At 38.8% G+C, this 23,429-nt stretch overlaps 1 protein-coding gene across 20 annotated transcripts in view; it reads right to left on the bottom strand.

Annotated features, from left to right (window-relative positions):
- Window positions 1-23,429, bottom strand: part of Clasp2 (cytoplasmic linker associated protein 2) — a 220,169-nt gene that overhangs the window by 178,652 nt on the left and 18,088 nt on the right. For all 20 annotated transcript variants that reach the window (XM_008833413.2, XM_008833404.2, XM_029563675.1 and 17 more), the window contains exons 3-7: window positions 15,576-15,679; window positions 11,316-11,407; window positions 9,892-9,967; window positions 6,939-7,036; window positions 1,383-1,453 (exon numbers count right to left, since the gene is read on the bottom strand). In XM_008833413.2, the coding sequence (XP_008831635.1) occupies window positions 1,383-1,453; window positions 6,939-7,036; window positions 9,892-9,967; window positions 11,316-11,407; window positions 15,576-15,679 (441 nt within the window). The remainder of the gene's footprint in view (window positions 1-1,382; window positions 1,454-6,938; window positions 7,037-9,891; window positions 9,968-11,315; window positions 11,408-15,575; window positions 15,680-23,429) is intronic.

Below are 23,429 nucleotides of genomic sequence, written 5' to 3'. Positions count from 1 at the left end.
ATAAATAAATAAATAAATAAATAAATAAATAAATAAATAAATAAAACAGTATGGAATACAAAAATAAGAATACTATGAAGACTCCTAAGTCAAAAAATTTTAACACTACTCCCTTTTCCTCCTGTTTCTGGTTTCTACAGACATGAACAGACCTAACTACTAGACAAATTAGGATGCATGCAAACACCTTCTATTCAGATAGAGAAGTGAGAAACAGCTGTCTGAGTGAGAACTGGTAGAAATGAAGTCAATTTATTCTTTGGACTTATGTTTAATTGTGACACAATCTTCATTAACATTACTGTGTCACTCCACCTGACTTCCTGCAACACAATAAAGCCCAGTCCTGATTGAACAAAGAGAAAAAAGCCTGACTATACTGAATTTGTTTTCCTATTGTTTGACTTTAAACTCATACAACAAAAATTTTCTACAACATCATTTACATTACCAAGCTAATCCTATTATCTGGAATGTGAAGTTACTTTACTACATGGAAAAACCATCTGTATTGTCTTTAGAAACAAAATACATTCTTCATATCTATGGTTAATGAATACTTAAAGACAAGCATAGAGCCGAGTGTGGAGGCGCACGCCTGTAGTCCCAGCACTTGGGAGGCAGAGGCAGGAGGATCTCTGTGAGTTCAAGGCCAGCCTGGTCTACATAGTGAGTTCTAGGCCAGCTGAGGCTACAGGGAGATCCTGGCTCAAAAAAGACCAAAAATAAATAAATAGATAAATAAAAAGACAAGCATAGGTAAATGCTACCCAAGAAAACTAAATACAATCTATCAATGGTATAACAAAGAAAAGAATCACAAAGTCAAATAAATTATCTATGGACGCAGATGCTAATTCTAACCCTTCCTGAATTACCACTTGGCAACATTCTACCTAAGAATTGAAAGATGATTTTTTTTTTATGAAATTTATGCGTATGTTTCTTCACCAATACTGTCACTGAGTCTGTACATCAGAGAAGAGAACCATCAATGCCACAATTTCTACTGAACACAGCCAAGTAAAATAATGAATTACTCTGGCTATAAAAATACACTTCATACATGGAACAAGGAAGACAAGAAGAGGGTCAACACACCTTCAATCCAGAAGAAAGAAAAAAAAAAAAAAAAAGAGACCAAAACCAATATTGCTTTATATTACAATTCGATTTGGAACTTTCCAATGACTCCAAAGAATCAGAGGTAGGTTGTGATCAAAAGATACAAGATTCTGCGATAACGTCCTTCCTACATTTTCAAGCTACAAAATCAATTCTTTTGCATTAGAAATAAAATATTTGTCTTGATATTGTAGTCTCTAAATCTTTGCTAAGTAGTCTTAGAAATGTTTAAGAGGTAGAATAACAATTACTCTTACCTTTGCAGATACTCAAAATCATACCGCCCGAATTTTGTACTTCATCGAATTTGGCAAATACCATTTCTAATCTGGGAATAAAGAATAAATTATTTGTTTTTACACAGCGATGAACTGAAACAATTTCCCTTACCACCTCTAATCCTAGGGATTTGATTTGCTCACTATACAACGCTCTTCTACAATTAAGTCGCTTACTGAAAGACACCAACCCATGTCTCTTAAGTCAAGAGAAGAAGCCAAATACAGACTGGACAATACATACTTTCAGGCATGTAGTTAAAAAAGACAACTTTTACACAAAACAATTTCATCATGAAATAATTTCTCCAAACCCAGCACAAATTTTCTAGTTCCAACCCTGTAATAATCCACTCAAGCATCGAAATATCATTCAAAAACACATGAAAATCACAGAGTAGATGTAAGGCAGACATGAAAACAAGATGGAAAACAGAAAGTACTGTGATACTGATATGAAGGGCAGTCTGACCCTACTCATATTAACCTATTTCATATAACACCAATCCACTGGCACTACTAAATTTACATTCAGAATAATTACTCTTTCCACTTTTGCTATCACTTTTTAACAAAAATCACATGGTGGCACACACCTTTAATCCTAGCACTTTGGAGGTAAGGGAGAAGCAGGTGGATCTCTGTAAGATAAAGACTAGACTGGTTTGCATAGGAAGTTCCAGACCAGCTGGGGAAAGAGACCCTGTCTTCAAAAAGACAAAACAAAACAAAAACCCATATTTCTAAAAAAGAAGTTTCTTATTAGAAAAGGAAATACACACTCATTATAGAAGGAAATTAGGAATACAAACAGGAAGAAAAAAACAGCAACATATAGTCCAAACATTCAGAGAACTTGTTTCACTATAGCATTTATATTCCTATGTATTTTCCTTCAGAATAAAATGGAACCATGCTGACAATGTCTTTATAATGCTTTGCTTCTTCTCTAACTTCCCAATCTATCATGCTATGATTTATTCTTAAATTCCTAAGTTACATATTTGGGGAAGGAAAGACAGCCCATTGTTCTACTGGCTTTAATTATCAAATGTTTTTCTCTGGCTTACTCTGTCACAATTTTATTTCCTAAAACATTTAAGTCTTGATCCACAGCCTGTCATTTCTTATAAACTGAGCCTACATATACTTTTTGAAAATGACACTACCTAATTTCAGTAAGAAGTAACTGAATATATTTTGGTTGTAAAATAACTTTTAGCTGAAAACTCCTTAGGGATTTGTTATAACACATTTTCTAAACCTTAACCTAACCTCCTCAACTAATTCAACCAGTACAACTACTTACAGATCTGAAAGTACTATAGAAGAGGGGCTGGAGAGATGGCTCAGCAGTTAAGAGCACTGACTGCTCTTGCAAAGGACCAGGGTTCAATTCCCAGCACCCACATGGTGGCTAACAACTATCTGTAACTACAGTTCCAGGGGATCCAACACCCTCTTCTGACCTTCGCAGACACTGCATGACACAGGTGTACTTACACACATGCATACAATACTACCATACACATAGAAAATAATAATAAATTAATTTAAAAAAGGAAGTACTAGCTTCACCTGACATGGTTTTGTCTTCCACAGGATTGAACAGACACTAGGCAGGCTGCCAGAGGTAAGATGTGGACATGAGAAGGAAGCATTGAAAATGAAAGCTGCTACCTCAAAAATGAAGTCCAGATAAGTCAGGGACAGAAAGGAAAGGATTTAGGAGAGTTTTTTGAGCAAAAAGCAGAATAAGACTAAAACATGGGATTGTATGAGGCCTGGGTTCCATCTCTAACACTGAAACAAAAAAAAGAAAGCATGAGATCAATATTCAGCTACAGATTAGGAAAAACGGGAAGCAGGAAATTTAGAAAAGAGCTCAGAGTAAGCTGAGATGGTCAACAACTCAAAGGACGGTTTCTCCTGTCTGGCACTGTTTCTTGTTATGTAGCCTTTAGCTATACACATTGATTCATTTAGAAACACTGTATGTGTAATTTGTCATTAGGTTGTTGGACTAATATGTTTTCCTCTGGTTTTTCACATTAGCTAGGAATTATTTATCTCTCCTCTCTCTCTCCCTGTCTAACACTTCTACCATGGCTTCCCCTTTTAAAGTGTCCCCCTTTTCCCCGTTTCTCCCTTGATAATACCAAGGCCCCTTAGCTTACAATGTCTGACAATGTGTCAATGTAGGCTCATCAATTATAAAGTAAGTACCAGTCTGGTGGAGGAATACTGTTATCAGAGGAAACTACAGTGTAGGGGGACAAGGACAACACAGAAAAATCTCTGTACTTTCAATTTTGCTATTAAAACTGCTCTAAAAATAAAGTTTACTTAAGAAAATAAACCAGCATTTCAATAATCTGTAAAGTGCACAAACCCAAGAATCTATGTAAGAAAGCATGGGACTGGAATGATGGCTTGGTAGTTAAGAGCTGCTCTTGCAGAGGACCTGGGTTCAAATCCCAGCACTAACATGGCCACTAACAACTGTCTGTAACTCCTGTTCCAGGGGATCTGACGCCCTCTTCTGTCCCCCTTGGGCAATGTACAACACGAGTGCACTTACATACATGCAGGCACAACACTTACACAGAGAAAATAAAAATTAATTAAAAAGAAAAAAGAAAGCCAGTGAGACATGGATCTCACATAAGTAGAACAGACCACCACCTATGAACTGATCTTCTTTATCCTGACCTCCTAAAAATCTGATGCAATCTACATTCAACTATAAATTTACAAGCTATGAAAAAATCTTATCACAGGAAAAAAATCACCAAAATCCGGAATATGGAAAAATTTATAGCACAAACTACAGATTTATATAACACATAAAGTCTAAGGAATAAAAGGCACAATGGTACAGGAAGATTTTTTTTTAATTTATGACACTTATGAAACAACTGGAGAGTTAAGCGTGATGGTACACGCCTTTAATCCTAGCACTCAGGAGGCAGAGGCAGGTAGATCTCTTTGAGTTCAAGGCCAGCCTGATGTACAATAGTGAGTTCCAGGCCAGCTTGGGTTACAGGAAGACCCTGTCAGAGGGAGGGAGGGAGGGAGACTTAAATTCTGACAACATACTGAAGTCCTAGGATTATGTGGAAAAAAGCTTAAGGTATGGGCTGGGGCTGAGGATGAAGCTCAGCTGGAAGAGTGCCAGGCTGGAAAGAATGGAAACCCAGGTTCCATCCCTAGCACCATAGTAAACAGGGCGTAGTGTTTACCTAGAATCCCAACACTACAGAGGTAGGAGCAGGAGGGTCAAAGTCCAAAGCCACCCTTGGCTAACCAATGAGTTTGAGGCCAATTTGGCCAAATGAGACCCTTTCACAAACTCTGTGTGTGTGTGTGTGTGTGTGTGTGTGTGTGTGTGTGTGTGTGTAAGATATCATGACAGTATTATGATGCTGGATGGAAAAAAATTTTTAGAACTATATTAAATATATACAAATATAATATTATAACAGCTTAAAATTACTTCCCGATAATACAAAACAAGTAATCCAGGGCATAATTGATACAAAACTGGCCACTCTTAAAGATGGTTAATGGTATGTGAAGTTCATCATGTTACTCTCTATATTCATTTTAAATATTAGCTATTGTAATACAAAGAAGAAAAATATTATTTAGGGAATCCCCTTAAAATACAGAATACAGGATGGGCATGGTGACCCACACCTTTAATCCCAGCCCTCAGGAGGCAGAAGCAGGTAGATCTTTGTGAGTTTGAGGCCAGCCTGGTCTACATGGTGAGTACTAGGCCAGGCAGGGCTGCATATGAGTCTCAGTCTCTCTTTCTCTCTTTCCCTCCCTCCCTCCCTCCCCCCCGACACAGAGAAATACATATGTGTCTGTGTATATATATGTGTGTGTGTGTGTATGTGTAAGAAAGACAGAGACAAACATACACACACACACACACACACACACACACACACACACACACACACAATCTAATTTCATTACAAAAAGAGAATTCTGTTGGACTATCCTGAATAAATATGTAAACTCTGTGAGTCAATTAGATGGTTCACCAGGTAAAAAGCCCTTGCTAAGTAGGGAGGACAACCTGAGTTCCACCCCTGAAAGCTATCTAAAATAGCCAGATGCAGTGTGTGTATCTGTAAATTCAGTATTTGTACAGTGAGAGGGTAGGCAAAGACAAGAAAATCGCCTGGAGGTTTGACTAAGGACTACTGCTGAAAAAAGAGAGACAAAAGGAGGAAGGAAAGGACCAACTTCTGAGTGTAGTCCTCTCCACACAAGCACTGTGGCATCCATGTGTACACACATACACACACACAAACTCTGAAAAGTAGTAAATGTTGTGACCCACAGAAGCCATCGACAGAGACAGACTCCTTAGTGACCTGGCTAATGCCTGATTACTCAAAAAATTCCAATTTCCTTTTTTTTGAGACAGGGTATTCCTATAGCCTCAGCTGGCCTAGAACTCACAGACCCACTTACTTCTGCCTCCCAAGTACTGGGATTAAAGGCAGGCACTACCACACCTGGCTCTAATTTCTTTTTATGTGACTAGGTTTCAAGAGTAGTGACTGATTCTTATACATATTTCCATTAAACAGTAACTTGTATAATACAAACAAAAGTAGGTACTCAAAAAATATTTCCTTAATGAATACATTACAGTTTTTGCTAAATTCTTGAGTATCTCCCAAATAATAATTTTTCACCACCAGATTGAAAGGATAGTTCCCTAATTGTTTTAAATAACAGACTATATAATGAAACAATATGCCAAAACTTAGTAAGATACAAAGACTTATAAAAAATACTTTTTTGGGGGCTGGAGAGATGGCTCAGCGGCTAAGAACAATGGTTGTTCTTGCAGAAGACCCGGGTTCAAATCCCAGCACCCACATGGCAGCTAACAACTGTCCATAACTCCAGTCCCAGGGGATCCCACAGCCTCTTCTGACCTCCATGGGCACTGCACAACACGTGTACACTTACCTACATGAAGGCAATATACACATACACATAAATTTTATGATTTTTTATGTGTATATTGCCTGCCATGTATGTAAATGCATCCATGTCATTCAAGGCTGGAGATCAGAAGACGTCATAAGAGGGTGTCAAATCCCCTGGAACTGAGTAATGAATAGTTGCTAGCCACCATGTGGGTGCTAAGAACTGAACTGAGGTCCTCTGCAAGAGTAGCCAGTGCTCTTAACTACTGAGCTGTCTTTCCAGCCCCAGCTAAGATTTTTCATATAGCTGGGTATGATGGCACAAACCTGTAATCTCAGCACTCAGGAGGCAAAGGCAAGAAGACTGCTCGCACATTAATGACCAGCCTGGTTTACAAAGTAAATTCCAGGCCAGTCAGGACTACACTGCAAGATCCTGTCTCAAAAAAAAAAAAAAAAAAAATAGTGTGTATCCTTACATATCTTTTGAATTTAAAAACACTGTACTATTCTTCACCTTTATGAAGTAAACAAATGAAATTAAATCTTTCAAAACTTGTAGCAAAAAAGTACTTACCTAGCAGGGGGAACATCTCTCTTGCAGAGGTCAATCCTCAGTTTCTCTCCCACGTGTCTGTAGATCTCCACCATAGCAGACAGTGCAGCATTTCTCACCTGCCGAAGAATTCAGGATTTTTAAAGAGACACATATAATGCATATCACTTCAAGATATTACTATGCTAGCAGACCAATCTAACACTCCACGTTGGTTTTAAAGTCTTATACATCCCTGAGGAAATTATAATACGACATATTGTTAACAGAAAACCAAAACCGAGAGGGACTGTCAAGAAATCCCAAGAAAAATCCACTTTAAAAAGGACAAGGGGGGCTGGAGAGATAGCTCAGTGGTTAAGAACACTGGTTGTTCTTGCAGAAGACCCGGGTTCAAATCCCAGCACCCACATGGCAGCTAACAACTGTCCATAACTCCAGTCCCAGGGGATCTGACAGCCTCTTCTGACCTCCGCGGGCATTTGACAACATGGGTGCACTTACCTACATGCAGGCAATACACACATACACATAAAATAAAAAAAAATAAATAATAAATTTTAAAAAAGGACAAGGGATGACTGTGGTGGTGCATGCTTTTGGTATCACCACTCAGGAGGCAGAGACAGGTGGATCTCTGTGAGATTGATGTCAGCCTGATCTACATAACAAGTTCCTGGCCAGCTGAGGCTACTACAAGGAAACCCCAGCTCCAAAAAAATGGGGGGGGGGGTGGCTGGGGAGAGGACACACGACATAGTTTAGAGGTAGAGCACCTGCCCAGCATATTTGAGGTCTTGAGGTTCACCACTACTTCAAAAAAAAAAAAAAAAAAAAAAAAAAAAAAAAAAAAAGCTAAGGTAAGGGGGAGCAGTAAATAGAAATCTAAATCTAATAGAAATTCATGAATAAAAGCTATCAATTGGGATTTCAAAGAGTGTAATTGTGGGACTAGAGAGATGGCTCGGAGGTTAAAAGCCCTTGCTGTTCTTCCAGAGAACCTGAGTTTCCCAGCAGCCACATTGGGTAGCTTAAACTACCTATAACTCCAGCTCCAAGGAAGCCAATACCTCTGGTGTCTGGGGCCACCTGCACTCATGTGCATCTACACATACACATACACGTAATTAAACATAAAATAAGCCTTTTTTAAAAAAAAAAGTGTAACTGTATTAACCTAATTATGGTTAATTAAGTCCCAGAATAAAATTACCTTTCAAGAACGTAGGCTGAACTCAAATAGATATTTTTACATCAGTATTTTCAGAATTATTCAGAATAGTATAAAGGTAGAAACAACCCAAATGCCCATCTACAGATAAAAAGATACCAAAAAAGTGATATGTTTGTGTATTATTGGGCAATTAATCAGCCTTAAAATGAAGAAGGATATTCCGACACATTTTACAACATGAATGAACCTTGAGGACGTTATGTTAGTGGAGTAAATCACATACCAAAAGACAAATATTGCATGATTTGACTTCCACTAGGTACCTAGAGTAGTCAACTGTGGCAGAAGAATGAGAGCTGCCAGCAGCTGGGGAGGGAAGACTGGAAAGCTGTTGTCTAATGGGTACAGAGGCTGAGTCTGGGAAGAGTTGAAGGTTTTTCAGATCGATGGTAGTATAGTTGCAAAATAATGTGAATGTCTTTAATACCACTGAAATGTACACTTAAAAACAGCTGCAAGAGGGCCTGGAGAGATGGCTCAGCAGTTAAGAGCACTGACTGCTCTTGCAGAGGACCCGGGTTCAATTCCCAGCACCCACATGGTGGCTAACAACCATCTATAACTTCAGTTCCCGGAGACTCCAACTCCTTCTTCTGACTTCTGCGGGCATTGCACAACATGGGTGCACTTACACACATCCAGGCAATACATTCATACACATAAAATAAAAATAATAAGTATTTTTAAAAACTAGTTGCAAGAGGAAATTTCATTTTGTGCATAAAAAAAAAAGTACAGTTTAAAAAAGAGGAATTTGAAAGACTGCACTTATTCTTTTGCACATCTCACTGTGAGAGCAACCAAGAGCCAGGTACGGTAATATACACTACAGTCCTGGCTCCCTGAGAGACTAAGGTGGGGAAAACAAAACAAAACAAAAAATCACTTGAGCCCAAGAATTGGAGGCCAACCTAGGCAACTTAAGGAGAGCCCTTGTCACTGAAGAGAGTAATACTCCCTCTAAACCTGTTGAGGAGCAGCTAGAGCTTGCTAGAAAAGAAAACTTTACTCAGGTTCACTCCAAATGCCCAAGCTAATTCACAGCTAACTTCCCCAGGAGAGATGAGATGCAGGAGACACCCTGCATTATACATATAGTACAGAAGCTTCTTACAGGTGATGTAGCATGGACCCAGGCCTTCCCTATTAAATACGGGCACTGTAAAAAGTTCTTATGCATGTATATTCAAGAATTTAGGAAGCTGATAATCTAGCCTCAAAAATTAACACATATAGTTGAACTACTGACGGAAGCCCAGGTCTCTCTTAAACTGTTAAATGCAAGAACTAGTCATTCAGTACTTTCTATCCTTAATAGTAGCCCAAGTACTGACAAACAAACAATTTCTGTGATATAATTTGTTGCTAAAACTGTGGTGGAAGAAGAGAGCAAAAGGAAAAAGAAGTGGAGGGAGAGGAGGGGGGAGAGAAAGAAAAGGAGAAAAGAAGAGGACGAGGAAGAAGAAGCAGTCTCTAATCCTAGCTTCTCAGGAGGCTGAAGCAGGAAGATCACTTGAGTCTGGGGGGTTCAGAGCAACAAAGCCAGACCCTCACCTCAAAAAAGACAAATTTTTATTTTTACCACATCCTTCCACTTTATTATTATTATTTTTAATGAGGTTAAGAAGGCAGAAAGGGGCAACCAAAAAAAATTAATCTTAAACACACATACATTCACGCATGCATACACACACATGCATCCATGCACCACTTAGTGACTGAATGTAAATAATGTTTTACCTGACTGTTTGAATCTCCAAGTAGGATACATAAATGTGGTACCAACTTGCTGATGACCAGTGGTTGAGTCCCAAAGCTAAATATAATTTGAGAGTGAAAATAGAGAATTTGGTTTCAATTGAATAGCGAGTAAAATATCCTCACGCTTTCTTCTTGTCTCTGTCATGACAGCATGATGGAGAGAAAGTACATGTCATTAAAGATAAAAAACAAGCAAAATCTTGACTAAGCATGACTGACACTGAAGATGGCTGTCAACATGTGACGCCAACTGAGCCAAACAGTCAAAAACACTCTAAAATCCAGCAGCCTATCCACTTTTTTACTCTGGGTCTCAAATGAAGTAAATTAAGGGATCTTTACGCTTATTAATATTTTGATGAAGTCTTAGGTTGAAAACAACAAGAGAGCTGAAACCCACAAAAACTGCAGACTGACTGCACTGATAAGCTCTGGATGGCAGGAAGGACAAGGAGCAGTGGAAGTACATTAAGAAGAGGAAGTGACACAAACAAAAAGCTGAAAGGTACTATATAACAACTACCATATGGCACTGAACCTGGAGAATTATTCTAGAACAAGAAGAAAAGCCTGTGCTTACATTTCTTTGGCCTACATAAGAGCCTTGGGAGACCTATGTCATTAGGACTCCAATCTCTGCTACCAGGTACACTGTCTGGGGCCTTGGCAGAGGATTATCTTAGTAGCCACCCACAGTGCTCCAGGAAGCCTAAGGCCAACCTGAAAAAGGGATATGGAGGGAAATGTCTACAACATGTGAGATATTGCTGAGTTAAAAAGATCCAAAGTGGCTGGGCGTGGTGGCGCACGCCTTTAATCCCAGCACTCAGGAGGCAGAGGCAGGTGGATCTCTGTAAGTTCAAGGACAGCCTGGTCTACATAGTGAGTTCCAGGACAGCTGGGGCTACAGGGAGACCCTGTCTCAAAAAGACCAAAAAAAAAAAAAAAATTCCAATGTGGATTCAAACAGTAAAAAGATCTAAACTTGTTGGCATTATCAGTTCTATAACCTCCAATTTTGAGTGACTATTATTAACACATCAAAGAAAAAGGGATAAATTAACATGAGCCAAGTGTGGTAGTTCACATCTTTAGTCTCAGCACTCTGGAGGCAGAGGCAGGTGATCTCTGAGATCAAGGACAAGCTGGTCTCCATAGCAAGTTCCAGGCTGGATGGGGATATAGGGAAAACCTGTCTAAAAAAGACCAAAAATGCAAACAAACAAACAAAAATTTAACAAGAATGACATACAAAAATTTAGCAGTAAAGATTATAGTTTTGTTTAGAGCAATTAATAACTACTTAAAATTTATTTCCATACTTTTCCTTCACCTTGTAAGAAAAAGAAAACTTGAGAAATGACCAGCTACACAAGGCTGCTTTCAGTACACACACAACTTACGTGTTTAAGGTCTCAGTGAGACACAGACACACGCCTTCTCGAGATCGAAAGTTCTTGTGCTTGAAGCCAGAGGCCAACTGCTCCCAAACATGCTATTCAAAAGACAACACACATTATACAAAATTAAAAGATGCATGTCATACATTTAACTCTTCCTACAACCTTACAATCAACTTTAGTGGCAACAGACTATTTTCATCAAACTGTTCACTGCCCTAATACAGGCTCAGAATCCCTTAGCCAAGTTACTAGATATCAAAAGTGTTTCATATTTGGGGATTTTTTTTCTTCTTCAAATTCTGGAATATTTACATGTTAACAGGAAGAAATCTTGTTGCTAGGACCCAAACCTAAACTCAAAACTCATTATGTTTCATACTCACTTTATACATAAACTGAAAGGAATTTCATATAGTAATTTTTAGTGCATCTAAATTTTTACTGTGGGGACAGGTATAGAATTTTCCATTCAGTGTCAATCAATGCTGAAAAAGTTTTAGATACTGAGTTTTTAGATCAGAGATGTTCAACCCATAATACGTATTTTTCTTGTGGGCTCCCACCCACTCAATATCTGAATCACATTTTGGTTTTATTTACGTATATTTCACTTTAGATTTCAGTAACTGTCGGAAAAATCGTGACCCATACTATGTATCTTAGTATTTCTAAGGACACAGGAAATTTCTTCTATGCTTGAGAAACCTTCAACACCAATGCTACAATTATATGCATAGTAGTCCAGGAAGCATTGAAGAGATGCAGCCAAGGCTACAAAAAAAAAAAAAAAAAAAAAAAAAAAAAAAAAATCCCCAAAAAAACCCTGTCACATGGAACAGACTGTAAACATTTTATAATTAAAGGCTTTCTCTTTTTAATATAGAAACATTTGGGACAAATACAGAAACATTTTGGGACAAGTCATTTTATGACTCCCCAATCTGTGAGGAGAAAAAAATAAGCTTATACTAATAATGCAAAACAAATGTTTGGGTTTGGTGTAGTAAGAACTTCAACTCTTTCTTTCTAAACATACAGTCAATTGTCTCATGATGTTCCTCCACATTTAGAAAGCCACCTTACTATATTACATCTACCTTCTGCTTAGAGTCATTTATTCAGTTTACTAATACATTTATCTCTCCCTCAAACATTTAAAAAGATAATCACCCCAAATATTTAAAAAGATAATCTGAAAGTTGATTTTAAGAATATTTTTTAGGTGCCAGGCATGGTGGCACACGCCTTTAATCCCAGCACTTGGAAGGCAAAGGCAGGCAGATCTCTGTTAATTCAAGGCCAGCCTGGTCTACATAGTAAGTTCCAGGACAGCTGGGGCTACAGGGAGACCCCGTCTCAAAAAGGCAAAAAAGGAAAGAAAAGAAAACAAAAAACAAAGTAACATATATATATTAGAGCTAGGTATGGTGGCTCATGCCTTTAGTCCCAGCACTTGGGAGGCAATGGCAGGCAGATCTCTGCGAGTTTGAGGCCAGTCTGGTCTAATATAGAGAGTTCTAGGACAGCTGGAGCTAAGGGAGACCCTAACTCAAAAAAAAAAGACAAAAAAAAATTTTAAACTGGGCCCACATGGTGGTGCATGGCTTTCATTCCAGCACTCAGGAGACAGAAGCAGGCAGATTTCTATGAATTTGAGGTTAGTCTGGTTTACACAGTGAATTCTAAGCCAGCTAGGGCTATAGTGAGACCACAGTGCAAAAAGAAAAAAAAAAAAAAATCTTAAAAAAAAAAAATCTTTTAGGCTGGGCGTGGTGGTGCACACCTTTAATCCCAGCACTCAGGAGGAAGAGGCAGGCGGATCTCTGTGAGTTCAAGGCCAGCCTAGACTGCATAGTGAATTCCAGGACAGCTGATGCTACAGGGAGACCGTGTCTCAAAAAAGACCCCCCCCCTCAAAAAAATCTTTTAGTTTTGTGTGTGTGCATGCACATGCTGGTATGAGAGTGAAGGTCCCCGGACAACTTTCGGGAGGTGGTTCTTTCCTTCCACCATAGACTGTGGGGCTTGAACTCAGATCAAGCACTTTTACCCACTGAGCCATCTTGCCAGCCCTGGTTTTAAAACTCTTAACTAAGTTGGGGATATGGGAATATAGCTCAGTGGTAGAACACTTGCCCAGCATCCACAAGACCCTGGGTTCTGTTGCCAGCAACACACACACACACACACACACACACACACACACACACACACACACACACACACACGCACACGCACACATGCACGCAAAAAAGCACACAATCTTATTTTGAATAGCCTGACTCAGCATCATCATCTTTGGAAGTCCTTCCATTTATAAAACTATTTATATTTATGCCTAAGGATAAATGTACAAAGACAGTACAGTATAGTACAGATAGTAAAGTACAGTTCTCTGTAATAATAGAAAACCAAAAATAACTTAAAATGTAAATCAATAAGGAATATCCACCAAACTTTTTAAAGATATTGTTTTGAGGTATAAAAATCCCTGAAAAAGCAGTCTTACCTTTATAATTCAGTACTCTGGATTTTTTATTAAGCATATGTAACACTACAATTTTAAGAATCACCAGATACCACTGTGCACATGACACACTCTGATCTCTGTGTCCTGAAGCTACACTCTCAATCACTGTGTACACAGCAGCTTATTTTCACTCTCCTTTCAAAACATTTCCATGCTGTACTCTGGATGTGGTCTGTCCCCCAAGGGTTCATGTATCAGAGGCTTGGTCCTCAGTGCAGCAGTGTTGAGAAGGTAGGCCTTGAAGAAGCAGGGCATAGTGAGTTGTCAAAAGACAGGCACGTCTCCTGGCCCTTAGCTTCTCACATACATCCAAACATTCCTGTAGTCATGGTGCCACCTGCCAGGAGGTGATGCTCTTGGGGGGGGGGGCATTCCACAGCTGCTGCTGTGCTTTCAAAGGTATAAGCTAAGTATATTTCTTTTCATTTTAGAATCCAGTCTTAGCCATTTTGTTATAGTAACATAAAACAGACCAAGGACCAACACACTGTGTGTGTCTCTGTGTGTGTGTGTGTGCGTGCGTGTGCATGTGTGTTCATGTGTGGATGCACATGTGTGGGTATGCATATTTACATGCATGTGCAGGATAGAAGCTAGCCATGGGTGTTGTTCCTCAGGTGCTGTCTATCTTTTTTGAAACAGGTGTCTCATTGGTCTGGAACTTGCCAAGTATGCTAGGCTAGGCTGTCTGGCCAGAGAGCCCCAGTAATCCTCCTGTCTCTGCTTCCCCAGCACTGGTATTCAAGCATGTACCACTATGCCCTGTTTTTCTTTGTATTTTTTTTCAGCATGGGTTCTGGAAATCAAACGCAGGTCTTCTTACTGACAGCCATAATACAAGATATTCTTTAAGGGCAAATTATTTCTACTGTATTCATAAAACACAGGTTATTGTCATAGAATAAATGCAATCAGTAACCACCTATTAAAATAAAAGCATTTCGGGGCTGGAGAAATGGCTCTGCGGTTAAGAGCACTGATTGCTCTTGCAGAGGACCCAAGTTCGATTCCCAGCACCCACATGGAGGCTATGAACCATCCTTAACTCCAGTTCCAGGGGAATCCGAAGCCCTCTTCTGACCTCCATGGCATTGCACGACATGGGTGCACTCACATACAAGCAGGCAATATACTCATACACATAAAATAAGAAATAAAATATTTTTAAAAATAAATAAATAAAAGAATTTCAGCCAGGCATAGTGGCACAGGCCTTTAGAAGGCAGAGGCAGGTGGATCTCTGTGAGACTGAGGCCAGCCTTCCAGGCCAGCTGTGGCGACAGAGAAATCCTGTCTCAAAAAAAAAAAAAAAAAACCTAAAAATTTAAAACTTAAAAATAGATGAATTTCTTGTTTCTGAAAGAGTTGCAGAAATTAATATATTCAGTGGTTTTCAAAATAAGCATTCGTATTCAGTATCTTATAATCTGCATGTAAGAAAAACAAAATCATGAAGTATAAATACAGTCAGCAAAGTGTTAAATCACCTAAGTCTACTTGTTTTTCCTAAAACATAAATACTAAAAAAAAAAAAGAAAAATGAAAAAAATTTAAATATTGACACTGTACCTTAAATTTCAACTTCTTTGGAACATTAGCAACAATTCACTATTTAACATTTCATCATTCATATTTCCTGAAGGCTTATTAATTTGCTGTTGTTACCACCTAACTTTACTGTGATTTAGTGTGATTCAATGAAAAATTTCAGTTCTCAGATGCATGCCTACCATAGGTGGTGCCACTTCATCCATGAACTTCAGTATCAGATTCTGAGCTTCATCTCGAACTTTGTCTTTGGCATCTCCCAATCTGTCTATTAAAGCTACAATAACTAAAGAAAGGGGAAGAATAAGTATTTATAACTCAGCTCCATCATAAACCATAATATACAAAACTACAAACAGCAACTGTTTCCATAAATAGTTAAAAAAGAAATTATTTTAACTTCCTTTTTTTTCTGCAACAGGGTCTCACTATGCAGCCCTGGCTGCCTGGAACTCTCTATGTAGACCAGACTGGTCATGAACTCATAGAGATCCATCTGCCTCTGCCTCTGACGTGCTGGAATTATAGGCATGAGGCACCATACCTACCTTATTTTAAGTTCCTTATTTATAAGTTCAAATGAAAATAACTGGTAAGATTAAATGTGGTATGTAATGATATGCAGATACTGTTCAAACAAACTCATTATTCTATTTGGAGGTATGGATGAATGGTCAAGATCTCCAGAAAAGAGCTGGAGAGATGATTCAGTGGTTAAGAGCACTAGCCACTCTTACAGAAGACACAGATGCGGCTCCCAACAACCACATGGCAGCTGACAACCATCCTAACTCTAGTTCCAGGACTACAATGCCTTTTTCTGGCTTCTACAGCATTGCATGCATGAGGTACACATATATATATATGTGTATATATATGTATGTAACACACACATAAAATAAAGATAAATAAATAAAAACCTTTTTTAAAAAAGATGCATAGATAAGCAAGGGAATGTTTTCCTTCAAAGTTATGCAGGAGTGGCTTCTGGTAGAAGGAGGGAAAATGTGTCCCGGAAGCACCAAGAGGAAAAAAATCTAAGGGAACTGGAAAACTTGGTTTCTGGGTCCAAGTAGTTAGATGTTAGTTTTGTAATTACTAATTAATTTGCACATGTTACATATTCTTCTTCATGCATGGTATACTCAATAATTGACAAATAGAAGGGAAAAAAAGGAACCCTAAGTCTAGTTTAAACAAGTGAAGAAGGAAGAAATGAAACTGAAAGTGATAGATATTTACCTAGTGTACTTATAGACAGCCTCATCAAGGGAAGAAAAAAATACAAAGCCTTTAAGTCGGGTGTGGTGGTACAATGCCTCTAAATCCCAGTACTGGGGAGGCTCAGACAGGGCTGAGAGTTCCAGCCCAGCCTAGGTTATACATAGAGAACCTGTCACAAACAAAGCAAAAAAAAATACAAAGCAGCCCTCACCTTTAAAATCTTAAGCTTAATCATAAAAGAGTGGCAATACAATGCTTGCCTAATATGTGCAAGACCCTGGGTTCAATCTCCAGTGCCATTTAAAAAAAAAGAAAAGAAAAGCACTGAAGTCAGGGAATTAAATCACTGAATATCTGTAAGATTGGCTATTATGGAACCAGTTTCTTCTGAATTACAGAATGTAATAGTAAACATTAAATTATCTCATTTATTTAAAAAAATTTCTCATTTGTATTTTATATGTATGATCATTTTTGCCTATATATTAAGCAAACCCACATCGTTCAATTCCAAGGGAGGCCGAAGAGGGCGTCAAATCCCCTAGAACTAGAGTCATGGATGGTAGTTAGCCGCCATGTGGGTGCTGAGAACTGAACCCGGGTCCTCTGCAAGAGCAGCCAATGCTCTTAACCACTGAGCCATCTCTCTAGCCCTAAATCATCTTATTTAATCCTCACAACAATATTATTAGAATAAAATATCATTAGGCAGTAAAACCAGGATTTGAATAAATACACAATGTTTACTTCTAATCTGAGGTGGATTATTTGTGTGTATGTGTGTGCAAAATATTCTATTCCCAAGGGGTAGAATCTAACCACAAAAAGAAAATTCAAATGTTGACCCAAATAGAAGCTCATTTCAATAAAAAAAAGTATTTTAAGCCAAATGTAGTGACACACACCTGTAATTTCAGCACTTAGGAGACAGGGAAGATGGAGGCAAAAGGATGATAAATTGCAGGCCAGCCTGACAGTTGTGAACTCACATAGTGATTTCAAGGAATGATGAGTCTCTGTCTCAAAATTTAACAACAAATCTTATAGCCAGATGTGCTGCCTTATGCCTATTATTCAGCACTTAGGAGTCTGAGGGAGGAAGAAAGACATAAGGATCAAGGCTAACTCATGCAACAAGTAAGTTCTAGGCTAATCTGGAATATAGAGCAAAACCTTCTCTCAAAACTGGAAAAACAGATTTGTGTGTGTGTGTGTGCACGTGTACACGCACATGTCATGACACACTTGTGGAAGTTAGAGGACAATTTCAAAGTTTCCTTGTCTACAGCCAGGCAAATCCCAGCACTTGGGAGGTAGAGACAGGCAGATCTCTGTGAGTTCGAGGCCAGTCTGGTCTACATAGTGAGTTCCACACCAGCTGGGGCTACAGGGAGACCCTGTCTCAAAAAGACCAAAAAAAAAAAAAAAAAAAAAGTTTCCTTATGTGTGATAGCAGGCCTAGATATCATGTGACTAGGGAGAAGGAGAAGTAAACAGCAAAAAAGCATAACAAGCATTCACAACTGTCAGTAACATTCCCTACAGATTTGTTTAAATATAATGCTCTTTGAATCATGAATAATTATAATGAACGTTCTATACGTATTTTACTAGGCACCCAGAAAAGAGATTTCTACTCTATAGGCTCCCAAGAATTTAAACAAATGAGTCAATGCAGCACAGATTGAATTGGGATAGAGAAATACTGAGAAAAACTGAAGTACAGGTGTTAGTATTCTTCACTTTCCAAGTGTAAAAAGAGAAACTATTTACAAGGCTCAAAATTCATGACTCAGTGTCCTGCCTATTCTAACACTTTCTATCATACCTCATACCATTTACGGTTCAGACTGTTAGAATTTTTGTGTTTTAGAAATTTATTTATTTTTATTTTATGTGTTTGAGTTTAAGTGTCTTGCCTGCATATATGTAAGTGCATCATGTGCATGCAATATTCACAGAGGCCAGAAGAGAGCATCAGATCCCCTGGAACTAGAGTTAAACACAGTTGTTAGCTGCCATGTGGATACTAGGAAAAGAACCCAGGTCCTCTGTGAGAGCAGCCACTACTCTTAATCGCTAAGCCATCTCTCCAGTACCTAGAGTTTTTAAAATATAAAATCCTTTACTAAATTCAATAAAACCAGAGTTAGCAATCAGTACTAAGTGTGAATTTTATTTTATTTTTTTGGCTTGGAAAATTTTACTTTTCCAGAGTTTAAATAGTCACAAAAGAAAATTATTTTCTAAGACTATGCAAACAGATAGATTACTAATTTAGGAATCACATTAACAGACCCAATGTTCTTTTTGGAATTATAGCTAATGCTCTAAAAACTAAGCTATGTGGGCTCACTTTTTGGAATTAAAACTGAACATCACTCTCAATTTCCTAGAACACTTTACTTTTAATGTTAAAAAGGCATAAAAAATATAATGATTAATAGTCTAAGTGTACCAAAACAAAACATTCTCAGTCAAGCCAGTGTGAAAATTACACTCCAGTAATCCAAGCACTCAAGAGGCAGAGGTAGAAGGGTTGAAAGTTTGAGGTCAACCTGGGCTATACAGCAAGACTTTATCCAAATAAATAAATAAATGAACAAAAAAATTAGCACTCAAATTCATGTCACATATATCTAGGGTACTGCTATCAAAAAAAAGTCTAGGGGCTGTAGAGATGGCTCAGCAAAGAGCACTAGCTGCTCTTGCAGAGGACCTGGGTTTGACTTCTAGTACCCACATGTCTACTAACAACCATCCATAATTCCAGTTTCAGTGGATAGACACCCTCTTCTGACCTCTGTGGGCATTACATGACACAAATGCATTTATATACATAACATTCATACACATAAATTTTAAAAATAATAAAATTTTTAAAAATCTGTAGGGCATGATTTAATTCATTCCATCCTTTTATAAAGAGACTGTTTTCAGCTGGGTATGGTGGTATATGCCTTTAATCCCAGCACCCAGGAGGCAGAGGCAGGTGGATCTCTGTGAGTTAAAAGCCATCCCGGGCTACATTAAGTTCCAGGCCAGCTGGGGCTATAGGGAGACACTGTCTCAAAAATATCAAAAAAAACCAAACAAACAAAAAACAAACAAACAAACAAAAAAAAACAGAGGGAGAAAAAGAGAGGGAGAAAGTGACTGTTCTTTAAATTTTTTAAAGATGTATGCATTTGTGGAGGAGCACACACATGCCAGGTACAAGGAGGTTGGAGGACAATTTGTAGGTGTCAGCTCTTGCCTTCCATCATATGGGTTCCAGGAATCAAACTCAGGTCATTAGGCTTGGCAACAAGTGCCTTTACCCACTGAACCACCTCGCTGACCCAACATAAGAAAACTCTTAAAGTAGTTTAGCTAAGGTCTATGTCATGACTAAACAAGAAAGCTAAATTTGAGACTCAATCCAGTTCTTTAAGAGCATGTAGATACACTCTTATTGTGTAAAGGTGTTACATTCTCTAAGTCAGAAAATATGTGATGATAATCTTTCATTTATGTAAACTACATAGGCCTGATAAATATTTTACAAGTAGGCACTCAATAAATGGCAGCAAATTAAGATAGGATTTTTCCATTAAACCATAACACCAACTCCCAAGTAATATCAAGTTCAAGTTTCATGAAGGCCCTTCAAAGTGAAAGTAATGTGGACTAATAGTAAATATACAGAAAGAAGAGACTAAAACAGGAGCCGGGTGTGGTGGCGCACGCCTGTAGTCCCAGCACTTGGGAGGCAAAGGCAGGCGGCTCTCTGTGAGTTCTAAGGCCAGCCTGGTCTACATAGTGAGTTCCAGGGCAGCTGGGGCTACAGAGAGACCCTGCTTCAAAAAGACAAAAACAAACAAACAAACAAAATAAATAAATAAATAAATAAATAAATAAATAAATAAATAAATAAAATAATAAAACTATACTCTGATAGGACTTGTGGACATGTACATCTAGTTGTGTGAGCACAAATGAAAAACACTCGTCAATGAAAACAACCTAATCTAATTAAGTAGTTAATAGCATCAGAATCACTGTAAAGAAAAATTCAGTGTAAGATGGGGTTAATCTGAAAAGTTCCCAGACATTGAATACAAAGTTGATTCTTTGGAGGGAAAGAACCAGAGAAGAGGAAATGATTTCAAAAAGAAAGAGCACCAGAACAGAACATTAACAAGCTAAGCTACATCTCAAACAAGCGAGCAAGTTTCTTCTAGAGTGGAGACTACTTGCTGAAGAAAAAGGCTACTGAGATGGAGAAGGGACACATATGGTAGGAGAACTGAAACACTAAGGGCATGATAACAGAAATTCTGAGAGGAGGACACTGTTAAAAGTCAACAACAGCAACTCTGGTCCTATCATACCTCAAAAGAAATTATCAGTAGACATTGTGTCTAAAAAATAAATGAGACACATCCTTCTCAGAATAACTCTTCAGTCTAAAACGCTATCTGTAACAACTAGTATAGAGAGCTACTACCTGGCAGGGAGCACAAACAAAACTGTCTACAATCATAGAGATGTAAGAAATGACAAGAGTGACTCAGTCTCAGTGCAGTGTTTCAACCTTATCATACTGCAGTCAATAGTCTCAGGTATAAAGAACCAGAGCCAGGAAGGGGGCTGGAGAGATGGCTCAGCAGTTAAGAGCCCTGGCTGCTCTTCCAAATGACCCCAGTTTGGTTACCAGCACCCATATGTTAACTAACAACTAGCTATAACTCCATCCCAGGGGATCTGATGCCCTCTTCTGGCCTTCACACATTACATGCATGGTGAACTTACATACATGAAGGTGAAACACTCATACATAAAATAAAAATGAATAAATCCAAAAAAGTTTAATTAATAGGAAAGATTTACAAATTAAGAAAGCCCATGACCCAGGGCTGGGGATGTAGCTCAGTTGGTAGAGTGCTTCTCTAGCATGGATCAGGCCCTGGATTCAATACTCAGCACTCAATACATAGGGCACAGTAATGAATGTCTATCATCCAGGACAATCAGAAGTTAAAGGCCATCCTTGGCTCCATAGAAAGTTTAAGACCAGCCCAGAGTCTAAACTCATGGACACCAGACAAAAGAGAAGCTGCATACAAGTTTAGTCAATAATTACACTTAAAAGAAGAATGAGCCAGGCATGGTGGTGCACGCCTTTAATCCCAGCACTTGGGAGGCAAAGGCAGGCGGAAATTTGTGAATTCAAGCCCAGCCTGGTCTACATAGTGAGTTCCAGGACAGTTGGGGCTATAGGGAGACCCTGTCTCAAAAAGATAAAAAAAAAAAAAAAAAAAAAAAAAAAAAAGAAGAATGAATATTTATGTAAAAATGCACAAGTTTAAGCATTAAAATATATAACCAAAATAATTTTCAAAGCACAGTTTTTGACATCTGCTATGGATTTTAAGCAGAAGAATGGCAGTAAAACATTCTCTTCAGAAGCTACTAATACCAAGGATGAATGGGAATCAAGTAATGATTAAAAGTCAATTAAACATCATTTAAAAATTAAACCTATTTAAGAAGACAGAAAATAAAAATAATAAACTGACAGAAATTGGTAGCATATAAAACGGGAAAAAAGCCAGACATGGCGGCACACACCTTTAATCCCAGCACTCGAGAGGCAGGGGCAGGCAGATCTCTATGAGTTCAAGGCCACCATGGTCCACATAGTGAGTTCCAGGCCAGCTGGAGCTACAGACAGACCCTGTCTCAAAAAAACTGAAAAAAAAAACCTCACTGCTTCCCTGGGCCTACAGGAGCCTCGGCAGGCCTCTCTCCTACCGCAGGCCTCTCTCTGGGGTAAGTCCATTGCGCCCTCCGTGCCTTCACTCCCCCAGCCTCATTCCCCCTCCCCATCTCCTCTGCCATTCCTGTACCATTCCTTGTCTTACGGCCCCAGACACCTGGGGAAGCAATACTACTCCCTGATCCTTTTCATCCATACCAACAGAGTGCCTTCTCTGGGCCCCAGGACCATTGCTTCTGGGCCTGGCCCTGCCCTCAACTCCCTCTGCTTCCCTGGACCTGCACCACCTTGCCAGCCTCTTTCAGGGATGCAGTGGCTGACCTTTCCTCTTCTTGATCCTTTGCATCCAGACCAACCCAGCTCCTCAGTGCAGTCACCAGGAGCCCTTGGGGCCTCTTCCCGCCCCCATCTTCCTTTGCATCTCTTGGTGGCATGGCCACCAGCTGCCCTAGACCAGCATCTTTCCTGAGCCAGGCTTCCAGGCCAGTCCAACCCCCAAATTCCTGAGGCCAAAATTGTTCCTGGAGGGATCCAGACCTTAGGAGAAAGCCTGAAAACATCTGACACTAACCTGAATTGGGCCTCTGTCGGGACTCCTGAAGACAAAAGCAATCTGGCCACTCCAATATAAAATCAAAAGAGAGAACCTTAGATGAACCAGCTTTTCATACCCAAAAAGTAAACCATAAAGACACATAAAGTTCACAAAAAGAAGCAGACCTAAACTTGAAGGCTTGAGTCTCACACAAGAATCAGAAACTACAAACGAAATTCACATGTCAAAATCACAGAGAAAAAATAATAACATAAAAAATGAAAATAACATATCCCCACCAAATACCAACAGTCCTCTGGAGGAGTACAGTGAGAACCCTCTAGAGATAATTCAGAACATGGAACTCAAAAGAACAATTATAAACATGATAAAAGAATTCAGTGAATTTAAAGAACACACAAAAAAAGAAATCAAAGAACTGAAGGAAGATAGGGATAACTTCTGAATGAATTCAGAAAAGAGATAGGAATACAGGAAGGAGAAGAATCCCAAGAC

Source organism: Nannospalax galili, unplaced genomic scaffold, assembly GCF_000622305.1.
Source record: "Nannospalax galili isolate Female #2095 unplaced genomic scaffold, S.galili_v1.0 scaffold1176, whole genome shotgun sequence".
Classification (NCBI taxonomy): Eukaryota; Metazoa; Chordata; class Mammalia; order Rodentia; family Spalacidae; genus Nannospalax; species Nannospalax galili.
Note: the sequence above shows the minus strand (reverse complement) of the source record. Positions and strands in the feature narration are given on the sequence as shown.